Source organism: Dendrobium catenatum, unplaced genomic scaffold (assembly GCF_001605985.2).
Source record: "Dendrobium catenatum unplaced genomic scaffold, ASM160598v2 fragScaff_scaffold_1490, whole genome shotgun sequence".
Classification (NCBI taxonomy): domain Eukaryota; kingdom Viridiplantae; phylum Streptophyta; class Magnoliopsida; order Asparagales; family Orchidaceae; genus Dendrobium; species Dendrobium catenatum.
The window spans coordinates 398285-424669 of NW_021319952.1; the positions used below are offsets into that span (position 1 = coordinate 398285).

Here is a 26385-nt window from a genome sequence, read left to right on the forward strand (position 1 = left end):
TGGATTTATTGATTTTGGATGGCTTTATGGACGGATTTACGGGTTTGCTGTTACTGTACGATTTCATTGATATTCGCATTATGGCACTAAGCATTGATACTTATAATGTTATGGATATTGATATTGATATGATATGGATAATATGGATTCATTGATATTGATTGATACTATCGCTTCATTGATGCGCCGTATTGAACTGTTGCATGGGATTAGGTTTCACTGTATTGATTCGATTTCAACCATTCTTGCCCTGTACTGGTTTTATATGATTGATTTCATGATTTCATACCGATCGATTTCATTGACCAGAGAGTACTGCTTTGCTTGATTCGATTTGATACGATTGATTTGACTGAGCGATTTGAGATACTTCTGCATAGATTTTTCTACTGTTTATTGATTCTCCTATCGCTGACTATGGATTTTATCGATTGTGCATTGATTACTGATTTTCGTATCTGCATAGATTCATTGATCATATGCAATTGACTGTGACTAACTTGCATATTGTTTCCAGTACTGTGCTTTGATTTCAGTTATAGGTATTAGGTGACCTACTGGGCTTTTTGAAGCTCATTATATGTGGTTAATATTTTCAGGTCAGGGCAAGGGAGCAGGAGATTGAGGTTGATCAGGAATCTCCATATTTTTTGTTCTTTTGGTTTTAGTGATTCTTTTGTACTCAAGACAGGATAGATTTCAGTTCATGTGTTTTTAGTGTAGCTCCTGAGTATTGTATATGATCTTTTGGGATATGAATAGAACTGTACATTGATGTTTTAAATTATAGATTTTTGTTAGACTGTTATTGATTGAAGACTATAGATAGCTCTGGTAAATGGTTTTAATGAATTGACTGAAATTCTTTCCAAGTTAGATCTTCGGGCGTCACATCTCTAGTCCTGGATGCCCAAATTATCATGCACATTCTTTGTAACTACATCATTCCCCTCTTAGGATCAAAATTACACCTTTTCTCTCTCTTGCTACCTATTACATTATAGCTCACATTAATTTTAATGCAGTTGATCTTATAATCTGATATCTTAAAAATCTAACATGCATTAGAGATTCTAGACATAAGAGAAAGCCTAATCTTGACTTAGGAAATATTATTACTTTTGTCCTATAATTCAAATGCAAATTTCAAATTTCGGCATCACCTGATCACCTCCCAATCTTCTATTCCAATAGCTCCTTCCATGTCCTTTTTAGTGCTCATTCTTCTAATGTTCACTATATGGATGAAGAGCTTATGGTAGATGAGGGAGGACCTATTCCAGCACCTGCCTCTATCTACCAGTAATCTTAGTTTGATTTGCTTGTCTATAGGTTTAATCAGTGGGAGGTTCACTTTGATTCCTAAATAGTAGGGCAACTCCAGCAACATGAAAATGATTTAACTTGCTTTGATCACTATGTAGTCCAGTAGTAGCAGCATCATGACCAGGACATGACTTAGGTAAAAAACTAATTTGCCTCTCTCCACTAGTACTTCCAACCATCACCTACCCCACCTACACCTGATCAGGGTCCCTCCTTGTTTAGTTTATTCTATTTTGTGATAGTTGTTTACTTCTATACTTTTTTGTTGTTTATAGTTTCCTATTTTTGTTGTTGTTTCCTCCTTTTTGTGATGTAAAAAGGGGAAGCAACATGTTGTTCATAGATTATATTTTTTTTCTGAATGACGACTTTCATATTTGTATCTTAATATTTTGTGTTATGTTGTGTTATGTGTTATTTTTTTCATTTAAAAAAAATATTTTAAAAATAAATAGGATTATAAGATCGGACTTGATAGATATTCCTTAGTTGTTCCATGACCCCACTTAAGCCCATTCATTTCTTGATACATTACTTTGATGCCATTTCATAGGCCCTCGTTCATTGAAAGGTGACCGCCCATTAGGATACAATGATTCGCCCTCCTCCTCGTGGTCCGATTTAGCCTTCCAATGTGAGGTTTCTCCTATTGAGATGAAAATATTTTTCCTTGATAAACCATATTGAAAGATTTTTAAACAAAAGTAAAATGTCTCTAATCGAGATTATTCTTAGGTATTACCTAAGATGTAATAAACCATCATAATAATATTCCTTTGGGAGTGCTGATGTGCCCATAAAAAAATAAATAAATTTTATCACTGGTTAAATATGGAGGGGTTTCATGGATCTTATTCATGGACTGGGTCAATTTAAGTTGGTTTTATTTCTTTCTTTCTTTTGGACCTCTTTTCATGACTTGTCACATGAAGATTATTTCACGAGAATCTCCCATGCTCTCTTTTATTCATCTCCTCCTATCTTTCTCCTCTCTATTTTTTTCAATTTTTACCCTCATCTTCATCCTCTTTGACTTCCTCTTCTTTTATCTCATGGATAGGGAAAGGGAATTTGAAGAAGTTTTGGATGGAGGCGATGTGATACTATTGAAAAGAGATGATTTGAAATGGGGTAATATAGAAGGAAATGTATCGCCTTGCAAATATACATGCACAATAAAAAAAAGAGGTGCAAACACATATGTCGATAATTATTTTTAATTAAAATTCATTTTTAATATTTCCAAAAGGAAATATATAAGAGAGCATTTTTCAATTATATAATGATATATTATGTAAAATGTATTGATCAAATTGTTAAAATTGAACTTCATATATAACTTAAATATATTAATACATTTTTAAATATAAATTTTATATTTTAATAAAAATAATGAACAACAAACTTTAAAATATTTAATTTAATTTTATCTACTGCTATTTTTTTTATTCCTAAGTCTTCTCATGTTAATTCTATTTCTTATTTCAGGCCTATTTCCCTTTGTAATACCATGTATAAAATTATATCCAAAATTCTTGCCACTAGACTCAAGTGCATTATGCCTCTCATTATTAATCAGGCTCAGGCTGGCTTCATTTCTCATCGGATTTCTACGGATAATGTCATTTTAGCCTCGAAAATATTGGGTTTCTTTAAGAAGTGTACTAAAGTACCTTATATGTGTGCCAAGTTGGACATCAAGAAGGCTTTTGATTCTCTTTCGAGAGAATTTTTACTACAAAGAATGGCTCAGAAGGGGATTCCTCCTTTATTTATTCAATGGGATAAAGCTTGCATATCTATTGTGCATTTCTCTATATGTATGGACGGTCATCTGGAGGGTTTCATTCCCACTTTGGTTGGGCTGCGCCAGGGGTGCCACCTCAGTCCTTATTTGTTATGCATTGCTATGGATGCCTTATCCTTCCAATTTGATAATTTAGATGAGGACAATATTCTTCAGCCAGTATAAATGGTTTTAAAATCTCGCATCTCCTTTATGCAGATGATGTCATAATTTTTTGGAAAGGCTACCCATCGAATTGTCAATTTCTGAATGACATTCTTTTTAAGTTTACTAGCTCTTCTGGCCTGAGAGTAAACCCGGATAAGAGTTTTATCATCATGCAAGTGAGCTCTCCTTACATCAAAGAAATTTATGATACCCTCCATATCCAGAATCTTTGCACTACCTTCACTTACTTGGGCATTCCCATTTCCATCAAAAGAATTCTTATCTCCCATTTCTCTCCCCTTCTTGATGTTATAACTAACAAGCTTTCAGGTTGGAAAGCAAAGTCTCTCTCTTTTGCAGGTAGGCTACAATTTTTGAGGTTCACCATATGAAATACTATTGCCTATTGAATTCGCGGGACAATTTTACCTAAAACTTGCTACAAGCAAATTGCTAAGCTTTCTGCTAAACTCCTATTTTTTGGTGATATTGAGGTTAGAAAGCTTCATCTGGTCTCTAGGGCTAAGACGTGTAAACCAAAGAACAAGGGAGATCTTGTAATTCCTATTTTTCAAGCTATTCGATATGCTTACGACTGTTCCCTAATTCTCAGAATTTATAATTGGCAATCTCCACTTTCAACTTGGTATCTATCCAATTACTGCTCCCCTTGGAAACCTCCCCCCATGTCATCTTCGGCTATCTGGAAAAGCATTCGTAATACTGGTATGATAGCTAAATAAAATCTTATATTCAAAATCACTGATAACTGCCCCATTAGCTTAAAGTGGGACCACTGGTGTAATGGCCTATGCATACAAGAGCTTCCCTATCATCATTCCCTAACTTCTCTCTTCCTTGATAATGCGCGGTTGGATACTATGTACGAGTATGATGAATGGAATATTCTGGCTAATTATTCTGCTAACATTCATACCCTAATTTGCTCTATTCCTATTTTTTATTGTGGTCGGGGCAAATGCCTATCATGGGGTTCTGGTAGCACTTATAATTTTGGTAACTTTATCCAAGATTATCACAAATAAGATGGTGAGGCCTTATGGAGTAATTTGGTATGGCATAAACATTTTGCTTTAAGATTTTCTATTTATGCTTGGCTGTGTTTTGTTGGTGGGTTGAAAACTTCTGATGCCTCGCATAAGAGGAATATTGATGTGGATCCACAGTGCATTTTCTGCCACTCTAGCCCGGAAAGTGTTTCCCATCTATTTTTTGAGTGTGACTATACTTTCTGCATCATTACTAGACTGCTTCCATCCTTAAATTCTTTTCTTATGAGGCCTAATTTAAGTCAGATTACTGAATTCCTGGTTGATAGGGACAATTCTGGTTATGGAAGTTTGTATTTTAAATTGCTAACCCTTTGGGATGCTGTTTACATCATTTGGAGGGAGAGAAATGAGGGAAATTTATCAATTGTTTCAAAAGTGTCACGACCATTCAAGCTCTGATTAAAAAGGTGATTGCTATTAAACTTAAAAAATGGAAAAAGGATGGAAATACATGGCACTTATGTAGTTTTTTATGCTAGTCTTTTTGGCTTCCCGGCAAGGTTGTTCTTTTGCTCTATTTCTTTGAATAGTGGCATTCATTCCAGTTTTTGTTTATGCTGGCTTTTTTGGCAGAAGGCGATGATGTGCAGAATCCATCCTCCCCCCTAAAGGCGAATTTTGCAACATTTTCCTATTTGACGACATTTTTGGCAACCGGGGGTTTGTGCCTTCTTGAGGATGATTTTCTTATTTTCCTGAACCCGCATAAGGTGCAACCCCATCTACTATGGGTGTTTTTTTGGCTACTTGGTTGATGTATATCGCCTCCCAAGCTGGTTTCGCTGAGGATCTGTTTCCTCGTGTCTGCTTCTTTTTGTTATCGCTCTTTCAACATGTGTAATTTTTGGCACTCTTAGTGCTCCTTTTTCTTGCTGCCCTTGCAGCTCTTTCTCACAATTTTATTCTTTTTTCTTCTTTTACACATGTATCTAACCTTTTTCATTAATGAAATTTGGACTCTGCCCTACTTTTCCTAAAAAAAAAAATTATCACTGAGAGAAAAAATTTTCTGCAATAGACTCTTATCCTTTCACAAGCATTAGTATGTTACTCTCATCATCCGCACACTAATCCCGACTCAATGTGCGAGCATGACCGCTGAAGCTCCACTTGTCCACCCGCCAGCTTCTATGTCAACTTTCCTTCAGTGAGATGCAAATAATGAGCATCTCCGTCCCCTCCTGCTCTTCTCGCTGCCCGCAGCAGAAGTATCCTTATCCGTACGCCTCCCAAGCCATATCACCAATCCGAGTCCTGTCGGTCGTTTTCGTGAAGAGAAGCCAGTGCTTCCCATGTATCTTCGCCGCCAGGCAGCAGCAGGAAGCAGATAAACCTATGAAGAAGAAGCCGAGAAAGCGGAAAGCACCAGAGAAGTCTCATATTGATGGAGCTGACGTGGACTTCGAGTTTGAGGCTCCGGAGGCAGGCCTACGAAGTAGCCATCTCTCGCCTCTCCCTAAGCCGCCTGCAGGATTCGTGCTCGATGATCACGGCAGGGTCCTCTTGGACTCCAACAAACGAATAACCACCATTTTAAGTAGCCCTATCCTATTTTTCTCTCTACTGAAATCTATTTCAATTCCGCTGTTTAAGAAAGATCTAACAATTTAAGTATGATTGTGTGTGATTGGTGAAGTCGTACCATCGATTTTGTATAGAAAATGCTTTATTATGAAGCAATATGGTTGAATAAATGAAAATATTAGAAGAATAGGAATGTAAATAGCGCGAATCAAAGAGCAGTGAGCTTATCATTCCACCTGGTCTTCTATTACTATTTGTTCTTATTCTAATTACTAGTTTATGGAAGCTGGATGGGGTTCCTGAAGGCTACACTCTCCACAGCCATCCCTAGTGCCTACGGTGATTGGAAATCACCAGACAAACTACCAGCTGGAAGACCCCTATCAATTTGATACTGGGGGTTCTATCTGTTCAAAGGCACTGATCTGGAATTAGGGTGCAAAATAACTGTCTAACTGGCAGGAAATATTTATCTGAAGAGAAATACGGATTCTATGGGGAAATTGAGAAATTATTTTAATCTCCTAGTCTACCAAAGAGTAGAAAGAGGATGTGCTAGCGGTTTGCAACTGGAACCCGTGTCTTAGGATTTTCAGCCCTTAGACTACATGCCAAGGAAAGAGGTTTGGGTAAGACATCCTTTGTAATAACTAATAACCCATATATGTGAAATAACTTTATTTGAAAAGCATAAAATTTTTGAAGTAAAGCGCTTTAGTGCTGATCTGATGAGTGCTTCGACGCTAGGCCATGAACATTATATATATATGTTGCGTCCTAGAATATTCGCGGCAGTAGAGAAATATAAAGTTTAACGTCTTAGCATTGTACGAAAATCCAACTCACATACATATAAAAAGAGAGGGTATTGCATTTATAGGAGATACTAAGATTTTTACGTGGAAAACCCCTGTAAAGGGGGAAAAACTACGGGGCCTAGCCCAGTTTGAATGAATCCACTAGTATTTGCAGTTGATTGCAAATGAGGCCCTTCTTTGGGGGAAGGCCTTAGCTTAATATACATCTTATAGAGTACACTACATAGTTAGAATACAAAGAGTCACTGTTGACGTGTTTGTTTGGTCAGAAGGACCGTAGTCGATGGGAGACGTAAGTCGGAAGGACTATTGTCGGTGGGCGACGTAAGTCAAGAGGACCGTAGTCGGCGGGCGATGGAAGTCGGAAGAATTATAGTCGGTGGGTGACGTAAGTCAGGAGGACCGTAGTCGACGGGCGACGGAGGTCGGAAGGACTATAGTAGGTGGGCGACGTAAGTTAGGAGAACCGTAGTTGGTGGGCGACGGAGGTCGGAAGGACCGTTGTCTAACTACAGAGGTTAGAAGGACGACGTCAAATAGAAGTCCATCAATGGATAGAAATCCAACATCAGATAGATGTCCGATGAAAATCCAACAACAGGCAGAAGTCTGGTGTCAGGTAGAAATCTGGCGACGAGCGGAGGTCCACCGGGTAGAATTCCAGCGTCACTTGGGCATCAGATAGAACTCCAGTGTCACTTGGGCATCAGACAGAACTCCAGAGTCACTTGGAGATTAGATAGAATTATGGTGTCACTTGGGCAGAATTCCGACGTCACTTAGGTTTCGGGCAGAGTTCCAGCGTCTTTGGAAAGTTGGGCTGAATTCTGGCGTCACTTGGAAGTTGGGCGGAATTCCTACGTCACTTAGAAGTCGGGCGGAATTCCGGCATCACTTGGAAGTCGGGCGGAATTCCAACATCTCACGGAAGTCTGACAGAATTCTGACGTCCCGTGGAAGTCGGACAGAATCCCGAAGGTGGTCAAGGAGTTTCTTCCCTCCTACTCTTCTCTTATTTTTCTCTTCTTCTTCTTGCTTGGGTCCCCCTCTCAAGAGAAATGAGGGGATATTTATAGTATTTTGTGGATGGCATGACCCGTAAATAGGAGGAGGATCAAGGGCAAATGTGGAGTGTTTTGGATGGATGGCCGATATTGAATCCCTTGATCATGAACCATTCGTCAGCCATTTGAAGGTCTTAATGATATCGAAATTCGACAATCTTGAGCTTGTTGGATTCGTCTCGTCAAGTCGCTCAGTTCGACTATACGCATGTCATGTTTGGAAACCGTTTGGTAACCGAAATTGTGGTTCAAACATTCCAACAGCGCTTCAGGTCCTTGATTTGGTCTCATTTGGACTTGGATTGAGTTGAATTTGGTATTGTTGGGTTCATATTTCCGAGACGATCAGTTCGGCTATAAGTTTATTGAAATTGAAGTTTAGATGATCCCAAATTTAATTTTTGAAGTTTCCAACTTGATTTTTAACTCGAGATTCATGCCCGATCCAGATGTTTTTTTGATGACATATTAGTTGCCCCCCTATTTTCGAACGTCGAAGCTTTAGAAGTCCGAAAAAATTTGTATCAATATTTTATATTGGTCGAATCGCAAAAAATTCGTTCAAAAAATTAAAAACTTGCTCAAACTTGATCATAGAGGTCCCATTGAGCTCCGAAAATATCAAAATTTAATCCGGAACATCGAAAAATTTGTTTGGGGACCCCAAAATTGTCAGATTTGAACCGTTAGAGCAACAAATTGAGCCCAGACAAGAGTGGGCGGCCGAATCGGCCGGCCACCCCTGCCGTCAAGCGCCGCCACCAGCCGCCACCAGTGAGCCCGTGCTGACGCGCAGGTTGAAGGGGCGCGTGAAGCGTCCCCTTGAGGGGGGGGGGCGATTTTACATTTTTTTTTAATTTTTAAATTGGGGCGGCGAGTTCAGCCTCCCCTCACAAAAATTATTATTTTTTTTGCGGGGCCCTGCTGAATTATTATTTTTTTATAAAAAATTCAAAAAAGATTCTGAAGCTTATTTTCTTCCAAATTTCTCTTATAAATACCCCCTTGGGCTAAGGGAGAATTTGCTCCTTTCCTCTTTTTCTCCTTCTGACTTTTTTAGAGTGGAGGCATTCCGCTGTTTTTCGTAGGTGACTTTCCCTACTTAAATCGGAGCTCCTCCTCTTGTACAGAAGTTATAATTTTATCTTCTTTCTCTCATTCTAGCTTTCTTACAGTGGAGGCATTCCGCTGTTTTTCGTAGGTGACTTTCCCTACTTAAATCGGCACCCCTCCTCTTATTCAAAAGTTAGAATTTTCTCTTCTTTCTCTCTTTCTGGTTTTCTTACAGTGGAGGCATTCCGCTGTTTTTCGTAGGTGACTTTCCCAACTTCAATCGGCGTCACTCCTGTTGTATATAAGTTAGAATTTTCTCTTCTTTCCCTCATATTTTTCTTCTTGCTCTAGAGGCCTTCCTCTTTTTTTCGTAGGTGACTTTTCCTACTTAAATCGGTGCCCCTCTTCAGTGTAGAAGAAAATTTTTTCTCCTTCCACCATCTTTTTCTTTGTCAATCTTCTTACAGTTGAGGCATTCCGTTGTTTTTCGTAGGTGACTTTCCCTACTAAAATTGACGCCCCTCCTCTTATACAGAAGTTAGACTTTTTGCAGCCATTTCTTTACTTTTTCTTCCCTCATTCTAACTTTCTTACATTGGAGACATTCCCCTGTTTGTTATAGGCGGCATCCCCTACTAAAATTCAGGGCCCCTCTTTGTGTGTTAAAGTTAGAATTTTTTCTCCTTGTTCTTCTCTTGCATTCTTCTTCTTATATTAGAGGTATTCCACTATCGGAGATAGGTGACATTCCCCTATCAAGCTTCAGTGCCCCTTTCTTGTATAGAAGAAGTTACGATGAGAGACTATCTTCTTAATAGATAATTATTGACAGAAAAGATTAATTGCTACTTGTATGCGAGACTGATTTGAGAAGATCTAGCGGTTATAGTGTCTTGGAGGAGAACCAGAAGTGATGAGTAGACGGGTAGAATTTCGACGCTGTTTGAGTGAAGTTCGTCGACGATGGACGATCGAGCGGAAGTTTGTTTTCAGTCAACGACCGAGTGGAGAGCTGAAGGAGAGAGTTCGAAGGTGCGCTACAAGTAGCAGTTGAGTGACAATCCGATGATGGCTGAAGTAAATGACCGCCTGCAAATATCATAGGAAGGGCCAATGATCGTGGATGTCAAGTTGCATTTTGCTAAGCCAATATGCATCCATATTGATATGTGCAGACATTAGATATTTTTTTCTTTGAAGAAGAAGTTGTAGGAGATGCTTTAATGTGCAGTAGAGAAGAGGTCAATATAATCTGCTAAAGATATTTGATCTTTTTGAAGTTATTTGATGATTGTAACTTGTACATTTGATGCGGATGTACTTTTAATTTCAGCTTCTAATGAGAATTAATGTACACATGAATGTTGATATTGGATTTATGTAACTCCATTATATATGAAGTTAAAAATTTGTCCCTCAGAGGAAATTGATTTGTTTATGCATATTTGAGATATGCTTTGATATATTGCCCCCATATTTTTGTGAGGGTATTTTAGACTATTGAAGTCTTTATATGAGTGATGAATTTATCAACCACTTACTTTCATGGAATCTTTATAGAGAGAATGTTGTTCACTAAGAGCACTGCTCGATTATGTTGATCTCTATGAAAGAGGTTGAGAGAATCCATCAAGGATATATGACCTTATCTGACGTTGTATGTCAGAGCCTTTGCTCGATGACATTAATCTATATGGAAGAGGTCAAAAAAATCTACCAAGGATGTGAGACCTATCTGAGGTTGTTTGTTAGAGCCCTACTTGATGACATTAACCTGTGCGGAAGAAGTCGAGAGAATCCACCAAGGATGTGAAAGCTATCCGAGGTTGTATGTTAGAGCACTGCTCGATGATGTTAACCTGTGTGGAATAGGTCAAGAGAACCCACCAATGATATAAGACCTATCCGAGATTGTATGTCGGAGCCTTTACTCGACGATGTTAACTTGTATGAAAGAGGTCGGGAGAATCCACCAAGGATGTAAGACCTATCCGAGGTTATATTTCAGAGCACTTTGCTCGATGACATTAACCTGTGTGGAAGAGGTCGAGAGAATCCACTAAGGATGTGAAACCTATCAGAGGTTGTATATCAGAGCCCTAATCGATGAAATTAACCCGTGTGGAAGAGTTCGAGAGAATCCATCAATGATGTAAGACCTATCCGAGGTTGTATGTCGAAGCCTTTGCTCGACGACGTTAACCTGTATGGAAAAGGTCGGGAAAATCCACCAAGGATGTAAGATCTATTCGAGGTTGTATGTCAGAGCACTTTTCTTGATGACATTAACCTTCCGATGATGTTAACCTTTGTGGAAGAGGTCGAATCGGATCCCCCTGGGATCGATTTTGCCTTGATTGGGAGGGGGCGAACACCATGTATATCCCGAATCAAAGATGAAGAATAATCTATCTTTAGACAGTTACTGCCTTTTTGAGGTCACGATTAAGACCTTGCCGAAGGAGTAGAAGTCCAAATATGGATTGTATAAAGCTTATAATTAATTGGAAGTATCTTTGCATTTACTGAGAGTTTCCTTTTATATCGTCTTGGTTTTGATAGTCTTGGAGGGATCTTCTTGACTAAAATTGTAGTCAAGGTTGCCCCTAGTCTGGATCTGATTCCCATAAAATTTCCCAATGATCTGATTCCCAAAATTGCCCCTAGTCGGAACCACGTTCCCACAGACGCCGCCAAATGCTACGTCCTGGAGTATTCACGGCGGTAGAGAAATATAAAGTTTAATGTCTTAAAGTTGTATGAAGATCCAACATACAGATAAAAAGAGAGGTATTGCATTTATAGGAGACACCAAGATTTTTACATGGAACCCTTGAAAGGGGAAAAAACCACAGGACCTAGCCCAGTTTGAATGAATCCACTAGTATTTGAAGTTGATTACAAATGCGGCCCTTCTTATAGAGTACACTATATAGTGGTAATACAAAGAGTCACTGTTGACATGTTCGTTTGGTCGGAAAGACCGCAGTCGATGGGCGACGTAAGTCGGAAGGACTATAGTTGATGGATGACGTAAGTTAGGAGGACCATAGTCGGCGGGCAACGGAAGTCGGAAGGACTGTAGTCGGTGGGTGACGTAAGTTAGGAGGACCGTAGTTGGTGGGCGACGGAGGTTGGAAGGACTGTAGTCGGTGGGCGACATAAGTCAGGAGGATCGTAGTCGGCGAGCGACAGAGGTCGGAAGGACTGTAGTCGGTGGTCGACGTAAGTCAGGAGAATCTTTATCGACGGGCGACGGAGGTCGAAAGGACCGTTGTCTAATAACGGAGGATAGAAGGACGACGTCAGATAGAAGTCCAGTAATGGATAGAAATCCAACATTGGATAGATGTCCGACGAAAATCCAACAACGGGCAGAAGTCCGGTGTCAGGTAGAAATCTAGTGACGAGCGGAGGTCCGTCAAGTAGAATTCTAGCGTCACGAGTGTCGGGCAGAACTCTGGCGTCACTTGGGCGTCGGATAGAATTCTAGAGTCACTTGGAGATTAGATAGAATTCTGGTGTCACTTGGACAAAATTCCGACGTCACTTGTGCGTCGGGCAGAGTTCCGACGTTATTGGAAAGTTGGGCGGAATTCTGGCGTCACTTGGAAGTCGGGCAGAATTCCGACATCACTTGGAAGTCGGGCGGAATTCCGGCGTCTCGCGGAAGTCTGGCAAAATTCCGACGTCCCGTGGAAGTTGGGCAGAATCCCGGCGGTGGTCGAGGAGTTTCTTCCCTCCTACTCTTCTCTTCTTCTTCTTTCTTGGGTCCCCCTCTTAAGAGAAATGAGGGGATATTTATAGTATTTTGTGGATGGCATGACCTGTAAATAGGAGAAGGATCAAGGGCAAATGTGGAGTGTTTTAGATGGACGACCGATATTGAATCCCTTGATCATGAACCATTCATCAGCCATTTGAAGGTCTTAATGATATCAAAATTTGGTAATCTTGGGCTCGTTGGATTCGTCTTGTCGAGTTGCTCGATTCGACTATACGCATGTCATGTTTGGAAACCATTTGGTATCCTTTCCAACATCGCCTCGGGTCCTTGATTTGGACTCATTTGAACTCGGATTGAGTTGAATTTGGTGTCGTTGAGTTTAATTTCTTCATGGCCAATCAACCAAGTGAGGAAGTCAGTGGGGTGACACAAGGACATATATATATATATATATATATATATATGTCCTTGTGTCACCCCACTGACTTCCTCACTTGGTTGATTGGCCATGAAGAAATTGAAAGTGGCAAAGAAGAGAGAGGAGAGAGATTTTTGAATCATATTTATCAGCCATTTCTATCACATATTTTGTTCTATTCGTTGTGATTAATTTTTTACTTCTGTTTTGAATGATTTTAATTTTTACGAATTTTATCTCTTCTAAATTTGCCATTAATACATTATCTCATGATTTCATAAGCTTTTACTATGCAAGTTTATATATGTTATAGATTTGATCATTTTGAGTAATATGATATGATTTTATTATATTTTAAATGAAATACTGAATGATGTCAGATATATGATATGATGACTTCATGTGATAACCTATTAATTCATATTCACTGATTGGAAGTCATAAATAGCTAGAGATTGATTAATAGTTATAAAGAGTTGGGGCAATTGATTCACATGATTGAAGGGGAGTTATAAGGAGTACATTGATTGAGAGGTAGGGATGATTGATTGAGAGTCATAAGCGCAGGAACAAGATACCCTTAGATATACTTATTGAATATCTAAATACTGATACCGACGCTGCTACGAACACTGTACTGATATTATGACTAACACTAACATTATTTATTGTCATTAATACTATTTAATATTATTGATCATGATGCTAATATTATTACTAGCATTAATATTGTTAATTGTTACTAATACTGTGATTGATTTTGTAATGGATTGAGATGTGATGAAATATAAAAAAATGAATTGATACATATAATTAGTATAAACATTAATGCATATATATTTTTATATAATTTATAGCATATTATTTTCTTTTATCTTGCAATGATTTAAATTGTAAGATTTTAGTTACTTGCTGGGCTTTATTCTCATTACGTGATTTTACATATATTTAGGAAAAGATAATGATTCTATGATATGAGATTTCAAACAACATGTATAATTTTTCTACATACAGTTCTAGACAAAATGCAATTATATATATTTTTTCGCTATTCATTGGTAAGCTCTAATTAAATGGTTAATATGCAAGAAAGATGTAATTTTTTCAATATAGATCATGGAGTGTGACAAAATAGTGTCAGAGCAATAATTATTGAAAGAATTGAAATATAACTGGAGCTTATGACTAACACATATGAAATTTGTAGAAATCAAAATCATTGAAAATAAAAGTAAGAGATTAGTTACTTACATCGAATAGAATAAATCTGTAATAGGAATGACTAACACATATGATCCAAATGTTTTTCTCTCTCCTCTATCTTCTTTCTCTCTTTTAATTTCTTCATGGACAATTAATCAGGTGAGGGAGTTGATGGGGTGAGACAGGAATATTTATAAATATAGATATCTAATATCGTTCAGTACATTGAAATTTTATCACTTAGCTGATACAAATGATTTTCCCTTTCATGACAATTAGGACGTAAGCTTGTGGGTGTCCTTTAGAAGCCTCTTTGTACTTTAGAAGCCTCTTCCTCCTAAAATTCACCTCACTCAATTAGGTGAATTTCATCAAGTCCTATGATAAATCCTTAGACAAGTTTGATTTATCCTCTTAAAACAAGCTCTTATCAAAACACTGAAAGAACTCTAAAAGAAATGTCTAAAACATTTATAGTTTTTTTTTTATTCAAATATGTATCATTCCATCTCAAAGGTGGAGTGTTCACATATCTGGATTTTGGGATTCCCTGAACGACAGAGTTACCTCGAAGCAAATAGGGTTCGTTCCATGGGTTATTCAAAACCATCTAAAAATATGAAATGTTCTAAAAATCAATGTTGTGAAAAGTGGAATAGACATCAAATCGAAAAAAAGAGATATTCAAGGTTCAATGGCTCGACCGATGTTGAAGTGGATGATGTAATAAATATTAAGATCATTTAAATAAAAATGAATCAACACTACCGTTGCCAGGTCTCAAGTCCTGAATGAGAAAAGTGGGGGGTTGTGTTAGGTAGTCGACAGCCAGTGTAAAATTTGTCGAATAATAATGACATGAATCTTTTAAAAAATTGTGTTAATGCTAGGGCGTCCCCTAGAAGCGACGCGCTGTATGGCCTGAATACAGTGACAAGTGTGCAAGGGCCGCTGCACTAGCGCCCGGGTGTAGTGTTAAATAGGCAAGGGTTCCCACATCAATGACGGATTTGGGCACAGAAGCTAGTCCATGAAATTAAAATTAGGATAGTAACTTGGAAAATAGGTTTTCCTTACAGGAAAATTAATAGAATTAATAGATATTATGATTCATAGGAAGATAAATATTTTGTGCATTCAGGAAACTAAATTGGTTGGAGAGAAGGCTAAGGAAATTGATAGTTTAGGATTTAAACTTTGGTATTCAGGTATGAGTCGTAGTTGAAATGGTGTAGGTGTTATTATAGATAAGAGTTTGAAGGATAATGTAATAAAAATTAATAGGATTGTAGATAAAATTATAGCTTTAAAGATTATTGTTGATGATAAAATTGTTAATATTATAAGTACTTATGCTTCTCAAGTAGGTTTGAATATGAGTTTTAAATTAAATTTTTGAAATGACTTAGAAAATTATTACAAAAGATACCTCTAGAAGAAAGATTTTTTATTGAAAGAGATTTAAATGGACATGTTGGTAGAGAGGTAGATGATTTTAAAAACATTCATGGTGGCTATGGTTTTGGAACAATAAATGAAGGCGGCAAGACCATATTAGATTTTTATTTAGCTTATGATTTTTCAATTGCTAATACCTTATTTAAGAAAAGAAATGAGTATCTCATCACTTATAAAAATGGATATAGTACAATCCAGATTGACTATTTTCTTATAAAAAAAATTAGATTGTTTAGATTGCAAAGATTGTAAAATTATTTCGAGTGAAAATTTATGTACCCAACATCGATTATTAGTTTTGGACTTTAAGATAAAATGACAGATAATAAAAATAAAGTAAAACGATATTCTAGGAATAGATGGATTCATTTAAAAAATCTTAACAAAAATATTTTTGAGAGTAAGATTTTAGATCTTAAGATTTTATCTGTGTATAAGGATGCTAATGTTATGTGAGAAAAAGTGACTAGTGAAAAGCTCATAATAGTAAAAATAGTTGGTGGTATAATTCAAATGTGCAAGAAAAGATTAAGAATAAGAAGATTTGTTATAAAAATTTGTTTAATTTTAAAAATTCTGATAATTGGGAAAGTTATAAAGAGGCTCGTAAGGAATCTAAGAAAGCAATATGCGATGCAAAGACCTTAGCTTTTAGTGATTTATATAATAGATTAGATACTAAAGAGAGAGAAAGATATATGTATAAGTTAAGCAAACAAAGAGATAGAAGTAGTAATGATTTAGTTCAAATGAAGTGTATTAAGGATGAAGAACAAAAAATACTTTTCTTAGAAGATGATATTCAACAAAGGTGGATGAGATATTTTGCTAAACTTTTTAATGAAAATTATGAAAAATAAGATTGACTATAGTGACCTTAGCACCCTAAATGAAAATAAAGATTTATGTTTTTATCGGCGTATTAGTAAAACCGAAGTTAGAGAGGTTTTAAAGAAAATGAAGGGTGGAAAAGCTATTGGACCTGATGATATTCCAATAGAGGTGTGGAAATGCTTAGGAGATGAAGGAATTTCGTGGCTTACTAAACTTTTTAATATATTTTTGAAGACTAAAAAGATGCCAGATGAGTGGAGAATGAGTGTGTTGATTCCTATTTTTAAAAATAAAGGTGATGCACAAGATTGCGTGAATTATAGAGGAATTAAGTTAATGTGTCATGCTTTAAAACTATGAGAGCGAGTTATGGAGCATATGTTGCGGCGTGATACTAATGTTTCTCAAAATCAAATTGGATTCATGCCGGGTAGGTCGACTATGGAAGCCATACATTTATTAAGAGGTTTGATGGAGAAATATAGAGAAAATAAGGAGGATCTACATATGATATTTAGTGATTTAGAAAAAGCATATGAAAAAGTTCCAAGAGAAGTGCTATGGAGAGTTTTTGAAAAGAAAGGAGTTAATAATGCTTATATTCAAATCATTAAAGATATGTATGCAGGAGCTATTACTTGTGTTCAAACACAAGGTGGTTTGACCAAGTATTTCCCTATTTCGGTTGGGTTACATCAAGGATCAGCCTTAAGCCCATATCTTTTTGCTTTAGTCATGGATGTTCTCACTAGACATTTGCAAGAGGATGTACCTTGGTGTATGCTTTTTGCTGATGATATTCTTCTTGTTGATAAGACTAGAGAGGGAGTTGAAAGTAAACTTAAATTATGGAGGTCAACATTATAGACTAAAGGTTTTCGCTTGAGTAGATCTAAAACGGAATATATAGAGTGTAATTTTAGTAGTAATAGACCTACTGAAGGGATTGTGACTTTGGGCAATCAAGTCATTAATAAGAGTACACGTTTTAGATATCTTGGATCAATTGTTCAAAGTGATGGTGAAATAGATGGGGATATTATCAACAAAATTCAAGTTGGATGGTTGAAGTGGAGGAATGCATCGGGCTTGTTATGTGATAGAAATAGAGACAGACCTAAAAAGACTTGGTTAAAAAATATTAGGAATGACCTTTCTTTATTAGATTTAAATGAGAATTTGACCTTTAATAGGACACAATGGAGAAAAAAGGATTCATGTAGCCGACCCCACATAGTGGGATAAAGGCTTGATGTTGTTGTTATTTAAATAAAAATGAATGATAAAATAAGAAAGTAATAATCATGCAATAATATAAATTTGTGATTAAAAAAGAAATTTAGTTAACCTATAAACTTGTAAGTTTAATATAAAATATTGTTAATTTATATTATATATTTTGATAAAATTTACAATTATAAATTATATGTTAAATTTAGATAATAAATTTGATTCTATAAATCATTCATGCTAGATTATTTACAATTAATAAATAGAAATACAATTAATAAAAAATAAATATTATTTACATTATTAAAAAATTAATTAAAATATATGTTTAAAAATATATAATGTATATGTTTAAATCTAAAAACTTCAACTAAGTTATTTTATCCTACGTCACTTAAAAGGTTTGCTTTTGTTTTATTTATACAGTTTTTTTGGTTTGCATGTAGTAAGAGTTTACATGGAGTGGAGGGACCATATGGGTGAGTTTTATTGGTGGGTGGTTGAAAAATAATTATTATATAATTAATACAAATTTTGAATTTTTTATCAGTGTTGTTTTAGCTTGATGGCTTTAGATTTTGAACACTCTTTTTTCTTAAGCTTAGGCCGAGTGTACTTTCTTCAACATGTGATTTTCATTGTATTCGTATGTTCAGTTTTGTATTGGCCTTCATCTAATTTATATTTGTAAGTATTAGTATAAGTAGAAAATCTGGAGATATAAAATATTATTTAGCCAAAAAACAACACCACAAATAATATTTGTGATTATCAAAATGTTAGATAGGCTTTTAGGTTCAAGGGTTTTAACATAATCAACCATGCAGGTGTGTGGTGTTGTTGTCCTGCACCCCTTCTTTCATTACATTAATTGAAATCCTAAGAGCAAATAGTCATATCTTCATTTGACTAAAGGGCACAGGCCTCACCATTTAACTCTGGTTTTGGCTATAAACTACGGCAGATTTTGAGAAAGAACGCCGTTTATGATCATTCCCCTAATTAATACTTTCAATTCACTTCTAACATGCCTATGATATGAATTTGCTGTCCATAGGAATCTCTGGAAAAATAGGTATCATATGACACATTCTAACGCCGTTTATGGTACTGCAGTCAGGCAATACTGGAGCATTCTTATGCAATTTGATGAATGATATAATTCAATACAATAGTTTGATGTATTTTATTTTATATTTAGTAGTGATTAAAGCATTCCTTTCTCTTTGGCATCATATTTGTAACTTTTCTTCTAAAATTAACAGTTGTATTAATTGTATGCAGGTTGATGCTAAAAACAACTTGCCCTTAGAATGTGTTATAAGGAGAGTATTCCAAAGTTTTCAAGGATATGAATGCATGCTGCTTTGCCCAGTTGATACGTGAGTTGTGCCTTCTATTAACTGCATTATTAGAAATATTTGTTTCCTATTAAACTTAATGTCTCTATCGCAGGCCAGTGCAGATCTTGAGGAGTACAAATTTTAATGGATGGTCAGCTGTATGTGTCCTTATGTTTTTTCTTTTATTTTATTTTTACTTACCACTTTCAGCTCTGATTCAGTTTAAATTTGGTCCCGCATACATGAATTCTCTATTGATAGTTTATTGAAGTTGATTATGATAAGCAAACATACCAATCATTACAACATTATTTTACTATAACTTAAATTATCCATGGTTCCCATGATTAGAGAAGAAAAATAAATTGTTGTTGGTTTGTTAACAATTGGTTTTTATTTACTAATAGCCTGACAGTATCCTCTTGACCATCTGTTTCTGTGTGTGCTCCGGTTTGATGGTTTTGTATGAACATACAAATCATGTGGTTCAGTTGACCAATTTTCAAAGATCCCATGATTCCTGTTATGACCAGATCCGAAAAAAACATGATTTCTACCTACCATTATGATATCTGTTTTGCAAATATTAAAAAATAATCTCCTTTAATTTCTTAGCGTTCAATCATTAAATGGTTTTTCAACGTCTCAACTCAACTGCCAATTGTTCCATCGCATGGTTTTTCAACGTCTCAACTCAACTGCCAATTGTTCCATCGCAATCTCCTACAAATTGCAATTGTTGGCTCTATTGATATCCTAGGACAAAATCACTATTATTGTCATGACCAACATCATTGTCATCATGGCAGTTGTGTGATAGGAAATGCTTATAGAAATAGAAGAACACCTTGGCTGAAATTGAATTTCAGCAATCCACCAAAAGTAAATGCTAACAAAGACGTGGAAAAACAGGAGATAAACTCTTTTTTATTGATAATAGGTGGAATAAATGTAGCAAGATATAATGGATCCTAAATTGGAAAGGAGGATTCGGCTCTCCCAATCTCTAGCCGGTGGCTTGAGCCCAAACAAACATAAGAATTCTCCAAATTTAAGCAAAACACAAGCTATCCCTAACCCTAGGTTTACTATCTTACTTGAAGCAGTAAAAAATTAGTAAATTATCCAAACAACCCCCTTAATTTGAATTTTCCGCTAATTCTCCCTTTAATTTCCTCTTCAATGCTGATGTGCCCCGCCCAATTAAATAGGCAGACGCCTATTTTGCCTATGAAGGCATAACTATTCTGCCTCAATAGGCGGTGCTTGTCTGCTGGACAGGTCTAACACTGTGCTATGTCAAACTATTTATTTCCTAGAATTTCTTGAGAGTGACTGCGAGGAAGGTAGTGAGAGTGCGAGTGCGACTGATAAGTAAGTCTTATTGATCTTAATTTTGTAATGTCATGATATTTCTAATATAATACCCTATAGAAAGATACATATAAAAAGAATTCTTTTATCATTTGATTGCTTTATTTTAATACTTTTTTGTACTTGGGTGACGATGTTAGTTAGTTTTTGCATACCAACCTTGTACATGTTGAGCCTTCAAGAAGAGTTGAGGCTTTGATCTTTCTTTCTTTGTGATGTAAGTTAGATCTTCCCAACTCAGTGGTTGTGTGATGCATTGTTTGCATGCAAAGTCACCTATGATGGGCCATGCCTTATGCCATACTCTTGGTCTTCTTGGGGATAACCTTCAAGACTCACCTAGTGAGATGATTCAGGCTTTGCCTGTGTTACGGAGCTTGTCACGTTCATGATAGAGGGAGCCACCCATCAGGGTTATTTGTTGCCATCGTTTGCCGAATTAGAGACAAGTCACACACTACTTTTACGGAGCTTATCACAAAAGAGGGGGCATACCTTATAGTGGCATGAGTTCTGCAGTCACTTATAGTGTTGGGGTACATAAGACTCGCCATCTATTGGGGACTCGTGTGCTACTCATTGCGGAGCTTATCACAAAGGGCGGAGTCAACCAACAGTGGCTGAGGCATTTTATTGTTGACGATGTGATCTCTGCTTTGCCAGGGCGATGTCGATCCTATTTGTATGGAGCAATAAATATTTTGAGAGATGAACATCGATTACCGCATGGTGGTAGGTGGCAAATTTTTTCTCATGTGTCCCTTTGATGCGTTTTTTATTTAATTAATCATTTTTTTCATTTATGGATTTTGACGCGATGTTTCATAACCTCCTACCAATAAATAGGGTGAGAGGGTGCTCTAGTAAGCTTGAGTCTGCATGTTGAGGCCATTTGTGGAGATGGTGATGTTCATCGGGTCTTCTTTCTGGGGGTGAGTTTACTAACCGATGACGAGTGTAGCTGAGATCTTTCATCAACTTTGCAATGTTTCTTCCTGTGCCATAGGGAGGAAAGAAGAAGAGAGAGGAGACGTATCTTCTTCTAATGTTAGTCTTTCACTGGGCAAAGGTGAACCAGAGTTGCAGTTTTGCGATGTAATAGGGTTACAAATAGAGGTGCACGAGGCTATGGTATTGGGATTGAAGGCACAACAAGACTGTGAATGCGGGAAATAAAGATGGAAATATATGGGGCAATTACAAGTCATAAAATAAGAAGGAAATAAAGATGAAAATATCGTCTATTTTGAGGGCATATTATGAAAGAAATGCCCAAAATTGAATGATTTATAATTTCAAATTTGGTAAAATCTTTATGATCACAAGTCTTTTTTTATTATTTCCTAAAATGATGAAAATCTATCTATAAATAATGGGATGCTTGTACCTTGCATACATTATTGATGATTAATACAACAATCGCTTTGCCTCTCTCCTCGATTTTTCTTCCCTTCTTTTTGGTTTCTCTTGCCGATCTCTCTCTAACTCTCCCATGCTTTCATTTTCTTTCTCTTTCTCTCTCAAAGAACTCATAACTAATAGGAATTCCAGTAGTCAATTTTTTTACTTTTGATTCCCATCAATCTTGCTAGCAAAATAATGACAAAAAGATGAAAATTATTAACAAACATAATGGCACGACTAAAATGATGACAGAACTAAGAAAAGTAAATATGAAGTCGTAAAAATAAAAAATAACGTAAATGACTCTATATAATTGTTGAAATATTTTAAGCCCAATGAAATAAATATACCAAAAAAAAGAGTAATGGATGAGCTGATCTCCAAGGATGCTTTACCATACCTTGCTTCATTTGCTTCGTCTCCAGGTCTTTTATTACACAGTTCTGATCATGTAGTTTTATAATGCCTTCTATACAATTGAAATATTAAAGTGCTCAGGCTCTTTTATTTTGTCATAATGAATTTCTTTTTATGATTTTGAAGGTAAATGATGATGAAGTTGAGGCTATCATTCCTTCAGCCGCATATGCGCTTGCCAAAATCCATATGCATCTTGTAGTTAGTGGGTAAAGATAACTGTTGTGGTCCAGTTTACTGCTTCAAATATTTGAATTTTCTTTTTAATAGCAAGGAAACAGTAGATCATATTTTAACAGTTTCAGTTTAGTGTATAGAGCCCTGTTTTCTTTATGCGGACTAATGATGCAGTCTATTCAGTCTTGATGTTAATTTCTTCCACTTGCAGGTTTTGCTATACTGCGAGGGGAGGTTTTTGTTATTCTGAGGAGGACATAATCGAATTTCGCACAGGCAGTATTTTTTAGAACTATTATATACAAGTGCAACAAACTATTTTTTGGGCAATTTTTATTTTAAGCTGGTTCATTATTTTGGGATTTGTTTTCTATGCATACCTTTTTAAATTATTTGTTGGTTCAGTAAATAATGTACTTTTTGATGATGCTAGCTTTATTGAAGGAAAAAAAGAAATGGGGCCTTCGTAGTATGTTTGTTGATTGTATTATAATTTTCTTTTTGAAAATCATTTTACCATCATGCAATGATTCAAACAAAATGTATGCATGGTTACGTTATTTTATCCTTCTTCATTCCAACTTAATTTCTATGCCATTCATTGCTAACCATGCTAGTTTGACCATCCTTACTTGTTTTATGAGTGAAGAAATTAATTGACAAATAATCAGTACTGTGATACTCTTTGGGTAATTTAATCACTATTTCTTGTCTCATTGCACCTCACTTAGCTGTTTTCGCACTCAATGTGCTAGCACCTTCATACTGCACCTACCTTGTCCATTCACCCCATGTTCCTTGGCTGCCATGCTCAGTTTCTTCCTTCCATGCTAAATGCACGCATGTGGGTGCTTTCATAGCCATTGATCTGCATACTTTGTTTACTCTGTTCTTCCACCTCCTATTTCTATAATTGTCTAAGTTCTTCTACTTTTCTATTCTTTCTCTCTGTGGTGTTCACCTATGGCTTCCTATACTATTTCAAATATTTCTTCTTCAATTAAACTAAACAATACTAATTAGCTCCTTTGGTGTCATGGATTTATTTCCTTATCGGATTGCATGAAATACTCAACCAGTGACAATGCAATTCTTACATGGATGCTGAATATTCTTGAACCAAATATTGCATCTACAACATTTTCCATGAAACTTTCGTTAAACTACCTATGATTATACCTAGTGGTAGGTGAGAGAACCTCCAAAGAGAGGACCCCTTGAAGGTAATAAAGTATAGTTGAAACTTAAAAGTGCCTAAAAGTGCCGGCAACATTGAGCAAAGATGTCGTTGACTCAAAATACGTGAAATGTCGATGGGGTTTGTCCTTCATTGTTGTTATTGTAGTTTGGGCTTCTTGAAGTTGGGAAACGGTCTTGTCTGAGTGATCTCGCTATAGAATATGTTGGTTGGCTACATTCTCTCCTTTGCACTCTTTGAGGTGGAGGGTTGTACTTCTTATCAATGGAGTGGCTACAAGTATGATTTGCATTGAGCGTTGAGGTGAGTTCTTTCGTTTCCTCCCTTTTCTGACAAACTTCCAAGTCAGATGGTCCTTCTAAAATACTCTCCTTCAAAATGTACCTTTGCATCTACCCTATCGCATCTTGGAACATCTTAGCAAGCTTGTCATCCATTTCTATCAAGTCACTGTGAGTGGTGTAGGTTCAGTTCTCTAGCTTCATTGACCACTTGGGGTTTTGTTGCTTTTGAAGGTGTATATGTCTTTTGTTCATTTATATCAATCTATGCTCAGCGCACTTTCGAGGATATGGAATTCAAATTTGTTCATTGATGACACACAATTTTACTAGCAGGAGATTGATGAGTTAGAGTTAGAAAATTAGGCTAGGTTTGAGCGAGTATGGAGAGTTAAGGGAGAGTTCTAGAATCTATCAGCAATTCTCAAAGCAAGTATCAAGGCAAAAAGGTCTAAAGCATACATTTTCACATTTTATTTATAGAGTTAAGAGGGCTAAAAGGAGGTCTACATGGAGACATAAAAAAATATAAGATATGACATTACTGATAAAAAATAAAATGCTAAACCTTTGGGTGCGAGAGGTGAGTCCCCTTGGATGAAAATTGGAATGAATTGAGGCTTGACTTAGCCTAGGTTGTAGCGAAGTCTTTTGAGTTATGTTCTTGTTGTTGGATCGGGGATGTTAGGATAGTTAAGTGGTGTTGACTATGGATATTTGTTATGGATGAGTGTCTCCTACTGAGTTGAGGGACCTTTGAGGTGTGTTATTCTTATAATTGAATCGGGGATGTTAGCGGTCAATGGGTGATCCTTATTGAGGTGAGTGACCTCTAGGGCTTTGAGTGGTGATGGTCATCTGTTGAGATTTGTTGAGTATGGTGATAGGTACCTATCCATAAGGATCTTCATGCTGCGAGCCCATTGGGGAATAGTGGTCGTGGATCTATGAGCTGGCACAAGCTAGCTTTCCTGAGATCACTTTCCCTTAAGGCGAGTTCCCCTCTTGGGTGATATGACTATTTCATCTCATACTCTTGGTTGGAACCTTGATGTAGAACGTACATGCAAGAATGACTAGATTAAGGAAGTTGCACGCTTAATTCTAGGAGTTACAATAATTATATCCTTTATATCGATTTTAAACGACAAGGTAAAATACAAAAAGCAGTAAAACAAGCTTAGGCTAAATTACATGCATAGGAGTTAAGATCATAAAACAATCAATTAATCTAACATTACATACATGAATGATTTTCAACGTAAATCTCTAAACTAACAATGAGATTAGGCACTATGCACGAGTCTCTCACTCAACTCTTTAGTTCTCTAAGCTTTAGCGATGAAGAGCTTGACATGAGCTTTCTGAATCAAAGTATAACCACGTTGGAGAAGTAATTTAAGAAGATAAATGAGTTGGGGGGTAGAGTTTACCCAAAGTAGAGTTATTATGCTCCGGTGTGACCGATTGTATGCTTGAGGAAGGATGGACAATGCCTTCAGATCAGGGAGCCTTCAAGATGGCGATTGGAGACTGTTTGGACATCAGGGCAGCCATAGGAAGTCTCCAAGACGGCTTAACAGCAGCTATGGACGCTGTAGACAGCAATAATGAAGGTCACGACAGCAGTTCGACACCTGGATTAGTTCTGGACAGCAACCAAATAGCCTCCAAAAAATCTGGACAGTGATTGTAACGTCCGGGAGGTCTTTGGACAGCAAGGAAGGCCTCTTGGTGGTGCAGGACAATAAGATAGGTTTGCAGTAAACCTTAGATAGCAATTAGAAAAGTCCCAAAGGGAAGAAATTTGAGGAAGAGGCTTTGGAAGGGACGGGTGGGGCTATAATTGACTCTCTCATAAATTGGAAATTAAATTTCGGGCTCAATTATGAGAGAACTAGGGTTTGAATTTTGAATTCAAACTAATGGGAGGGGAAAAGGTAATCTTTTCCTAATTGAGAGGTTTTGATTGATGTGATTAGGAGAATGAGAATTAAAGTGGAGAGAGAGGGAAAAGGGAAAGAGGGGCCAGCGGAATGGAGATGAAGGGAAGGGTTTGGAAAGGTGTTAAATGCGTGCTTAATTGGGAACCTCAAAATTAGGGAGGGGAATTTAAGTCCCATCCAATGAGAAATTAATTTGGATTTGATTTGAAAACTTTCCAAAAATTGACTTCTAATTTTGGAAAGATTTCAAAATTCAAATTTGAATTAATTAATTGACATCAAGGCTTTCCAAATGAGGTTTGGTGGAAAAAGAAAGTAATTAGGAAGATTTGAAATTTTGGAGGCAAAGGGGATTGGGGAGTTTCCAAATTAAATCGATCTTCTTTTAGGAAAGGGTTTCAAATTCAATTTAATTTGAATTTGATATTTGAGTTATTTCCAAAGTTAAGATGATCTAAATTCGGAAAGTATTCAATTCTTTCCGTAAATGAGATTAGGAAAGAAAGGAAGGAGGGGAGGGGAAAGGTAGAGCTGGCGGATGTGGCATGGGTTGTTGTGGCAGG

The 26385-nt window shown here is 36.6% G+C and overlaps 1 protein-coding gene across 3 annotated transcripts in view; it reads left to right on the forward strand.

Moving 5' to 3' along the window:
* The first annotated feature begins 5404 nt into the window (after window positions 1–5404).
* The window catches only part of LOC110108395, an 89276-nt gene continuing 68295 nt past the window's right edge, over window positions 5405–26385 (forward strand). For all 3 annotated transcript variants that reach the window (XR_003702864.1, XR_003702863.1, XM_020839024.2), the window contains exons 1-5: window positions 5405–5886; window positions 18967–19064; window positions 19138–19183; window positions 22347–22429; window positions 22609–22673. Coding sequence is in view for 1 of the 3 variants with exons in the window: in XM_020839024.2 (XP_020694683.1) it covers window positions 5506–5886; window positions 18967–19064; window positions 19138–19183; window positions 22347–22429; window positions 22609–22673 (673 nt within the window). In the remaining 2 variants the exon portion in view is untranslated. The remainder of the gene's footprint in view (window positions 5887–18966; window positions 19065–19137; window positions 19184–22346; window positions 22430–22608; window positions 22674–26385) is intronic.